The sequence below is a fragment of the Mus pahari genome, chromosome 4 (genome assembly GCF_900095145.1).
Source record: "Mus pahari chromosome 4, PAHARI_EIJ_v1.1, whole genome shotgun sequence".
Taxonomy (NCBI): Eukaryota; Metazoa; Chordata; class Mammalia; order Rodentia; family Muridae; genus Mus; species Mus pahari.
The window spans coordinates 133,311,414-133,321,943 of NC_034593.1; the positions used below are offsets into that span (position 1 = coordinate 133,311,414).

The following is a 10,530-nucleotide window of genomic DNA, read 5'->3' on the forward strand; positions in this document are numbered from 1 at the left end:
AGAGGTTGGGAATAGGTACTTATTGCTAAGAAAGAACAGGCTTGTTTGCTTGAAGCTATGCCTTTATAGTCTGGCCCTGTGACCTAGCCGAAAGTGGGGAAATGAGTTTGCCAATGGAGGAATACATTAGAAACTCAGGATTGAGAATCACAGGCCATGATCATGCACAAGCTGAAGAAGGTGGGTGACTTGAACCCAGTTCAACACTTGCCTCAACAACATAGACCTTATTCCAAAGAAAACAAGAAGGAAGATTGCTTGACATATTTTTTTGTGACGGTAGTGAGTATTCACCACAGTGCCCTATGTCTGGGTGGCTGGAGAAAAAAACCTTCCAGCGGTTTCTCTGACTTCCACCCTTTCTTCTGCACTCTGGTCTCTTCTTGATAGCGACAGGGAGCCTTTCAAAACAAAGTCAAACGCCCTGGCCTGTCTCACCCAGATGATTTCCCTGCTCCCAATCCAGCCAGGCCTCTACCTCCTGGGGTCTAGATTAGAGCAGTAGCTGGCCAGCTTGCAGAACAGTGAAAGCCAGCCTCAAGGCATAGATTGCATCTGTCCCTCTGCTACTCTGAAGCCTGTGGTGGCTTTCCTTCTGACTCAGAGTAAACCTGTGTGACTCTGGGCGAAGTCAGATTAAACTCTGCCCCTAGCACACAGAATTCACTTCCCCAGCCACCCAGCCTCTGCATTGCAGGGCTCTCCACTGAGAGCTTTCTCCCTCTGCCCATGGGGCTCCTCCCTCACTTCCTGCAGGTGGGAAATGTATCCTTTCTCCGTGTGTGGTCTCAGTCTCCATCCTTTCCATCATCCTGCTTCACTTTCCCTTAGTATTTATGAGATTCTAGCATATTAAATACTTTACACACAAAACTTTTCAAACGTCTACCTTTTGCACCCCCAAACAAACACATGCTATATAATGTAAATTTCACGAAGAAACAGATGTTATTGTTGCTTTTCTGTTTGTTGGAGTCAGGCTCCTACTATGTAGCATAATAGGTTTTCTCAGTAATTTACTGAGTATCCCAGAAAACCTTGAACTTGGACAATCCTACCTCCACCTCCGAGTGCTTACGACTGTGTCTAGTGCTTTTATTTTGAGACAGGATATTCTTATCTGCAGGGTTCAAACAAAAAACCCTACATACCCAAGATGTGGAAAAAAAATGCAATAAAGGAAAAAAAAACCCTCCTAATGTTTTAAGTAAGTTTACGATTTATTCCTGCTTATAGCTGGGTCAGATGCAGGCAGTTGGTTGGACAACACATCTAGCTAGCTTTTGCCACCACACCCTAGCTGGAGGAAAGAGGTGTGTTATAAACCTAGACGATCTGGGTGAAGTTCAGTAGTTGGTATTCAACAGATGGTTGCTACAGGAAAGAGCAAATGATTAAGCAAATTGGGTTATAACAAGACGCCAGAAGACTAAGGACACAGAAAAACGCTCTAGTATACTAGACATTAGTGTGAAAATGGCATAATGTAAACACCAAGATTCCAGGACTCTGATCAAAACTCCATAGATGTGGCTTTAAGCCTCTACTGGTTCTTTTAGATAGATTCCTGTTGCCTTTGGTCCTCTTGTCATTTCAGTCTACACCTACAGATTTACCGTATTGACCACATACTCATTTTCTATCTAGGACTCTATGTGGAGCTCCTCATCCACTAGCCCACGTTTTGTACAGGCTACGAGTTAAAATACCGTTCTGAAAATAGCCATTTGGCCTGCAATAAACAATTCCCCATCACAGCATCCCTAGAATTTACTTACTGAACAGTGATAGAGAATAACAATAAATAAGAGAGTGCAACTGTGCACAAAGTAGCTTCAGAACCTTAAATATACTCCTAGAGGCCCTAGCTTTTTAAATTTATCTCTACTGCATAGATTAATAAGGAGAAATGTTCCTAGTGAATAGAGACTTAAAAGTACCCAAACACTACCTGTGCTGCTAAATTGCTGGGATTGCAGGTAAATTGTAAATCTTTAACAGTTGTGTGTGTGTTGTTGTTTTGTTTTCTGCTCTGAAGATCTCTTTGCTCCTGTCTCCCTAGTTCTAGGTGGTAAATGGCAGTGGGCCCTCAGAGTAGGCCCTCAAACGAAGTTTTGTGTGCGTGTATACATTTGTGTAACCTGGCTCAGCACAACAGGAAATTGTTCCGCAACATCTGGAAAAGAGAAGCAAACCAAAATGCCCAGGCCGGCTCAACCCACACTCCACCCAAACGAGGAGTCTGCGAGGGCGGGGAGATCCCGCTAAACTGAGTGGCCAGTGCTCCGCCCACGGAAACAAATCCTTCTCAGGCGGCCAATCCGCAACCCTATGTAAATGAAAAGGGGCGTGGTTAGAGGGACGCCCGCTGTGGACGGAGCCACTGCGGAAGCAGGGACCTAACCGAGGGTAGTATTGATTGGCTGGCACGTAGGTGGGCGGGGCCTGCAGATAGATCCGCCTCGCCGAAGGGTGGCGCCTGAGTAAGGAAGGACGCTGAGCGCCGCACCGCAGGGGCGGAGCCGGAAGCGGGGCGTTGAGGTCTCCACCTCCGCGTCCGTGAGCCGGCCGTTCCCCCGCTTCTGCTCCTAGTCCGCCCCCGAAGTCACAGCCTGGTTCCCGGAGGCCGGGGCCCTTAGCTTGGGCGGGGTGGCGCGGGCCGAAAGGACGCCATCCGGGCCTCGGCCATGGAGGCTCCCGCACCGTCCCTCACGGAGGAGGACTTGACTGAAGTGAAGAAGGACGTGAGTAGCTCCGCCGGGCTGGGCGCAACGGGGCGGGCGGGGGCGGAGGAAAGCGGAAACCCGGAACCGAGCGACGGGGAACTTCATGTCGGAAGAGCGCGGGGTCCCGGCACAGCACGACCCGGAGCTTCCCGGGAGCTGGCTGGAGTCGATCCACCAGCGGCCCGGGAGTCCGCGGTTAAGCCTGTCGGTGGGCTTGGATGTTTGCTTGCCATCCGCTGGTCGCTGGTGGCTTTCCATCCTGCCGATCCCCCACCACACCACACCCCACCGCCGCGGGAGCTGCTAGGCTAGGGAGCCGCCGGAGTCTGTCCACAGCGGGCTCTGCACCAGGCATCCCCGGGCGTAGAGCAGATGGGGGCTGCGGAAAGCTCGCCAGCTGAAAGCACGCCCTGGAATTCCCCGAGTAATCAGACGCCCACGTATTTAAATGAGGGGGGTGTGCCATCTTCGCGCTGAGGCTTGGTTCCCAGGTAAACGTTGAAAATACGGCTAAATTGGACTCTTCTGCTTAGACCATATAGAACTTCACAGACACAGTAATATTTGAGGAAATGGCTATAACCACAACGTGCTTCGTTTTTTCATTCCTTTTTGTTAACTTCTTTTGCCAGGAAAAAAAAAATCAAATGAGCACCACTTAGATAATATACATGAATTCACATTAAAATAAAACGGTAACTCGTTCTTACTTAGCACCAAAGTGCTGCTGAAAAATCGTCTTTGCGAACTTAACCTCAAGTTGCTGAAGGTGTATGTGTGCTTCAGATCCCTTTTTCTACCATACCTTACCCCTTGTAAAGTTGATTGCGCTGGAAAAAAAAAAAAAAAAAAAGCCGGGCGTAGTGGTGCATGCCTTTAACCCCAGGCAGAGGCAGGTGGATTTCTGAGTTTGAGGCCAGCCTGGTCTACAAAGTGAGTTCCAGGACAGCCAGGGCTATACAGAGAAACCCTGTCTCGAAAAACCAAAAAAAGAGAAAACTTGATTGCGCTGCACCCATAATTACAACTGATATAGCTAAGTACCAGGAGGGAGAGGTATGGCCGGGATTACTGCCATAGTTTCCGTGATCAGTGGAGTTGGTAGGGCACCTGCTGTATGGAAAGCTTCACATTCTACTTGAGACAAGGTCTTTGCTGCCCGCTATAGTCGTAAGATGGCAGTAAACCATAAGCGTTAAGTATGGGAGCTCTGCACCCATGTTCCACACTGTTTGGAATTTTCTTACAATCGTTAAAGTAGCCTGTAAGGAAGAGAATTGCTTTCCACTTTATAGCTGGCAAAACAAGACAAGCCCTGTGTGTAGATGGGGGAGGAGAGTGCCGCAGGCCTTTGTTTCTGCTCCGGGGGTTCACTGATGTCATCCATCCTGACAGGTGCACCTTAGACCTGTACCAGTTGTCCATAACCTTAGAGAAACTGCAGAGAAGCGTCAGGGTGCCTATAAAAATAGTTTCCTTAGATATTTACCCTATTATTTTTGAAACTGCTTATGACAAGCTTAAACATTCATCCACATTACTTGAACTTCCTTTTTTCTCTACTCCAGGCCTTTATTTCCAAGTGTCTACCAGAACTCAAACTATAATATTAGACTTTTGGTTGTTTTGTTTCTCTGTGTAACTCGGGGCTGTCCTGGAACTCACTCTGTAAACCTAGCTGGCCTCAACTCCCTCCCTCTGCCTCCCAAGTGTTGGGATTAAGGCATGAGCCACTACTACCTGCTATGTTCCTACGTTCTCAAAACTTGAACTTTCCATTATCCTTCCCCCAAAACAGCTTGAGGTTCCTTCTGTATTATGTGTCTTGATAAATGGTGGGAAGTTGTTTACATGAGGCTCTGTCTGTCTCAGGGTTTACTTTCTGTGGCTTCTGTTGCCTGTGGGTCAGCCATGGTCCAAAAATATTAAATAATTTAATGGGAATTTGATACGGTTATAGTGATACAAATTGAGCTCTAAGTACCATGACAAAAATCTTGTGTCATCTCACTGCATCTGGCCAGGGACACGAGACGCACCTTTTCCCCAGTGCGTGTGTTACCTGCCTGTTATCCCCTTAGTAGTGAGCTGTCTTGGTTATTAGACTAGTTTTTATGGTGGAAAGCTTGGTATGGGGTTGGTACCATGAGGTTTTGCACATCCATAGAGAGTCTTGGTCCTGTCCTCGGATGTTAGTAGGGAGCACAGTCCTACTGCTGTTCCTCTGGGACATACATCTTCAGTGCTCTTCCCGTTTTTCATCTGCTTATTAGGCCCTTATTTTGGTAGAATTTGTTTCATTTTAACAAATAGAGATAACTTTATACTCTGAAGTTGATAATGTAACACTAACAGTTAAATTAAGAACTAAGGGACTAGAGAGAGAGCAGTTAAGAGAGCTGACTGTTCTGACAGAGGTCCTGAGTTCAGTTCCCAGCAACCACATGGTGGCTCACAACCATCTGTAATGAGATCCAACACCCTCTGCTGGTGTGTCTGAAGAGAGAGCAACAGTGTACTCACATACATAATATAAATAAATAATCTTTTTTAAAAAGAACTAAGACAAAATTTCATTTTTTAAAGTAGCTCAATTTCTTGATTGAAGGAAAGTAACCATAACATAATAACTTTAAAACATTATAATAAAATTTTCATTCATCCAAAGCACTGCACTCTGAAATGCAGAGTGTACAGCAGTAAACAATATTTGTGGTTTTACCTGCTTCAAACATATAGGCCATTAAAGTTGGAAAGTATGTATGTCGTTTATACAGCTGTACAGTGGTAAGTCTGGTCAGTGCTGTGAAGGCAACGCCAGGACTCCATACTTGCAATGGGATGGTTAGCTGTGCTTGGTTTTGATCTAAAGGTTATAACAGCTGGGGAAGAACGTTTGAGACAGAGAATTTGACAAGGACCTAAGTCAGGACCTTTGTAAGTTCAGAATACTGAAGGATGGCAGATGATAACAAGATGAAATTAGGGAGGTGGGCTAAGCAAACTTTTGAAAGACTTAACTTTTTTCTCTTAGGAGTCAGGCTAATGAATTAATGGGGTTTTGTCTGACTTTTAAAGATCCGCCTGCATTTTCTATAGACCAGAGAGATGAGGGAAAGTGGGAAAGGGCATGGAGGGACTTGGATGCCCTGAAAGGCAGTGATGATAGGGATCAAGGTGAAGGCTGTAGACATGGACAGAACACAAGCTCAGGGTGCGTGCTAAGAACATAGAAAGGATGGGACTTGGAGGAAGAGTAAGAGTGAAGATCAGAAGAGAGCTCTGCACCAGAGATACAAGCGTGCTATTGAAAAGATGAGAACCAGCTCCAAGCTCTCAAGCTGCAGTCCCCATCATTTGAGAATGGGATGGGAGGTACAGAGAGAAGTTTCATAGAGATTAAAAAAAAAAATCAGGACAGTGTCATATTTGTTCAGAAGGAAAATGAGTCTGAAGGAAGAAGCGACCAGCTGTGACCCTGCTCTGAGAAGCCAAATATGATGAATGTGGGAAGGACCCCTCAGTAGAGGAGGTCATTGGTGATTGGGGCACAGTGGAAACATCAGGGGATGAAGTGGAAAATGAGATGAACAATGGAGGAGTCTGGGGCTGCAAGACAGGCGTGTCTAGCTCATCCTAGATGTTAAAGTAACGCTTTCCAGCGATGACCAGTAACCTCAAGCTTCAAAGATGAAGGGAGCTCAGGGTATGGAAAGAAAAAATCAGACACATAGCAGCATGAAACAGTGCTAGTCCTCAATTGTAAGTGGGACCGAAGTCCTAGGATAGGGTACTGCTGAATCAAGCTGGAGAGGTAGCCTGCGGTGGTCTTGCCTGCCGTGGCCCAGTAGTCACTAGTCATCCGGCCTCCACTGTGTAGAAGGGACTGGGCTGAGCCTTCATGGACACTATCCCAGTTAGTCTTCCTAGATGGGTTTAATTCTTTATCCTTATTTTGCCAAGATCCTGAAGGTACAGTGGTTAAGTAATTTGTACCAATTCTCACAGAATGTTACAGATTCGGGATTAGCAGAAATGTATCGCATTGTAGAGCCATGCTCTTCTTAATTATATTTTAGATTTATTTTTTAAATATTGGTATTTTGACTGCATGAATGTATATATACCATTTGTGTTCCTGGTGTCTACAAAGGTCAGAAGATGGTGTCGGATCCTCTGGAACTGGAGTTGTGGAATATTGTGGGCCATCTTGTGGGTACTTGGAAGTGAACTCATATCTTCTGCAAGAACAAGTGCTCATATCCACTGAGCTATCTCTCTAGCCCAGTGCTCTCAACTAGTGTGCTGTGTTCAGGACTATCCAATAAATCATGAGCAGACACAGTGTTGGTATAATTTATGTAATGATTCAGATTTCTATTTTCTCTTGAAAATTGTAAAATCTAATAGATGCATGAAAGATTTGAGAAAGAGGAAGGAATTACAAAATGCTGCTTTTCTTTTAGCAGGCCATGCAGGATTTACGGACCTGAGCTAGGGCAGTACCCAGAGTGGTGCTGGAGTCATGGTGATTGGTCTTACGATTACTTACGTGGTCTTACGATGACGTGTGCTGTCTATCACCCAGCTAAACCAGCAGCCCTCTGTATGCAGTCTTAAAATCTTGTTCATCTTTTCATATTCACACTAGAAATTTATACATACAAAGTTTACTGTGTAGATAAGTAAATGTGTGTGGAAATCCAGTAGACAAAAACCTGTCAGCTGCCTTCGCTGAGACAGCTTTCCAGGCATTATTTTACTAACTTGGCTCTACTGAAATTTTCCACTGCCTTTAACTCATCATTATAAATGTGAGTCAAATTAATCACCATCATCATTGCCCTAAAAGAATCTATCACTGTGCACCGTGCTATTTCTAAACACTCTGCATATATTAATTATTCCTCTGAACTATCACACGAGGAAACAAACACAGATTTAATTTGCCCCAAATCCCATGTCTAGTAAATAGAGGCACGAATATGAAATGACTGGCATCAGATTATCGCCACTTACTGAGACAAACAAGGACCTGATTTAAACAGTACACAGTGCATGCCTGAAAATTAATTACATGGTACTTCATTAATATGTATACCTTTTTATATTTCAATTAAAACTAATGAAGTTAAATACATAAGACTGATGAAGTTAAATACATAAGTTAAATACATAAGCCTGAGCTAGCTTTTCCCCCTTTCTTAGTGTTTGTTTTAGAACTCTTCAGTTCTCTATGTTCCTCTCTGTACTTCCCTTTCTTCTCCCTTCCTTCCCAGAGGACTGACTCAGTGAGGACTTCCCTCCGTTCCTCCCTCCATCCCTCCCTCCCTCCCTTCCCTCCCTCTTTCCCTTCTCCTTCCTCAAGGACTGTCTCAGTGAGTTGCATCATTTTTCTAACTGGCCTCAAAGCAAAGACATATAGCCCTTGGAAGGATTTGGATTTTGTGTGTGTTTTAATGGTTTCACATTGAGGTGATGAACTAATTAATAATAAACGAAACAGTCACAGATTGTGAGACTCCCCACTAAGTTGTCCTGGTCCTAATTCTGAAATCCTTACTTGATAGTTACAATGTACAGAAATTTGTTTTTAATCTTTACTCCTGAACTAGGTGACCCTCTGCAGACCTTTTTTTTTTTTTTTTTTTTTTTTGGTTTATCGAGACAGGGTTTCTCTGTATAGCTCTGGCTGTCCTGGAACTCACTCTGTAGACCAGGCTGGCCTCGAACTCAGAAATGCGCCTGCCTTTGCCTCCCGAGTGCCGGGATTAAAGGCGTGCGCCACCACACCCGGCCCTCTGCAGACTTCGTTTCTACAGGTCCCTCCTCACAACAGCTGGGTGTTAGTTCTCAGGGATGAGGGTAGAGCAGAGGACTGTGGGACCGGCTTGTGCTGCTGGACATCATCTTTCTCAGCATGCACTTAAAGGACCCAGGCCTCCCTCCCTCCCTGAGAACTTGCCTCTTCCAGTTAAGATATATAACTACTAACCAGTCACCTGCGATTTTCCTGCATGTTACAGAGTAACATTGAAGCCTGTCTTCTTTTGTCTCTTAGGCTTTAGAAAATTTACGTGTTTACCTGTGTGAGAAAATCATAGCTGAGAGACATTTTGATCATCTACGTGCAAAAAAAATACTAAGTAGAGAAGACACGGAAGAAATTTCTTGCCGAACTTCAAGTAGAAAACGGGCTGGGAAGTTGTTAGACTACTTACAGGAGAACCCCAGGGGCCTGGACACCCTTGTGGAATCCATCCGCAGGGAGAAAACACAGAACTTCCTGATTCAGAAGATAACGGATGAGGTGCTCAAGCTTCGGAACATAAAACTGGAGCACCTCAAAGGTGAGCAGTCCCAGAGGGCAGAGAGGGAGGAGAGTGGAGGGGGGAGAGCAGAGGGCCAGGAGAGTGGAGGGGGGAGAGCAGAGGGCCAGGAGAGTGGAGGGGGGAGAGCAGAGGGCCAACAGCACTCTTCAAAACCACCGTCATTTGGTTTCCAAAGGCTTAAGGGTCAGAATTATATTCAATTTACATTCTTCCCAGATATATTATCATGATGTAAACTCATTTGGCTCTATTCGTATTTATTTTACAATAGTGTTTGTAAAGGTTTATTTCTAAAATATTTCCATTAACTTAATCTGCTCAAAAAGAAGCTCAGAAAATACCATTGATTACCTTTTAAGAAGGTGAACCATGTGACTTATGCCTGTATTCCTAGACACAGGACGCTGAGACAGGAGGATTGCCACAAGTTCAAGGCCAACTTGGGTTGCATTGTGAGTCCCAGGTCAGCCTGGCCTGTGGAGTGAGACCCTATCTGTACCAACAACTGAAGAGCAGTCCCTAGGAGATGCATGTTAGGTTCAACTCTGCTCTTGCATTTGCTTTCTCCCACCAGTTGGTCATAAGCAATGACTGACGAGTGTGTAGGAATCATGTACAAAGCGTACACAAGTAAACCTGAAGCATAAGCAGTGACTGACGAGTGTGTAAGTCAGTTTGTGAGAGCCTGGGAACTGAGATGGTAAACGAGGAACAAGTTACATCCAGTTTCACCCTCAGCCCAGCACTCTGATGGGATGCTGTGGAGAACTGTCTGCTCTGCCTGAATCCCCAGCCTGCCCCTCCCACCCTTCCCCCATTCTCCAGTGCATGTGTTACATGTGTTTACGGTATAAGTGTGCCGGCCACTCTTGTCATCTGAGATAGATGAACAGTTTAAAGACCTACCCATAGGAAACTGATACCTGAACTATGCTGTAAGACCTTGTCTCAATAAACAAGGGAGAAAAAGGTGCAAATTTACTTTTAGACTTAATTGGTTTTACTTATAATTTTAACCCAGGGGTTCCTGTGCCTGTACATAGCTATACGGAGTGTTTCCTAAGCAAAACAGTTAGTGTTGGTCTTCATCCTGTAGCCCTGGGGCCAGTTGTCCATTAGACCCTCAGGATGTGATAGACTTGTACAGTAGGAATAAGCACTGTTGTTAAGTGTTGGATGGAGAACCAGACAGTCTCTGCTGACTTTAGTTCCCACTCTGCACACTCTCCACTAGTGTTCCTGGAACACTAGCCTGCTCACCTGCTCACTGTGTTTCTCATCCCTCGTAGTAACACAGTCTCAGGGGACTGCTAACGCCCTGCAAGTTCCAGCACCTGTTACCCTGTTACTCAGGAATCAGTAATTGCCATTGATTGCCTTGTGAGATTGAGGATGTGCCTGGTTCCATTTTGGTTTTATCAAGCATATATATATATATATATATATATATATATATATATATATATATATAT

At 45.0% G+C, this 10,530-nt stretch overlaps 1 protein-coding gene across 1 annotated transcript in view; it reads left to right on the forward strand.

Annotated features, from left to right (window-relative positions):
- The first annotated feature begins 1,084 nt into the window (after positions 1–1,084).
- Bcl10 (BCL10 immune signaling adaptor) overlaps positions 1,085–10,530 on the forward strand; it is a 12,036-nt gene continuing 2,590 nt past the window's right edge. The window contains exons 1-2 of the mRNA XM_021196698.2: positions 1,085–2,744; positions 8,788–9,076. Coding sequence (XP_021052357.1) covers positions 2,688–2,744; positions 8,788–9,076 — 346 coding nt within the window. The 5' untranslated portion in view covers positions 1,085–2,687. The remainder of the gene's footprint in view (positions 2,745–8,787; positions 9,077–10,530) is intronic.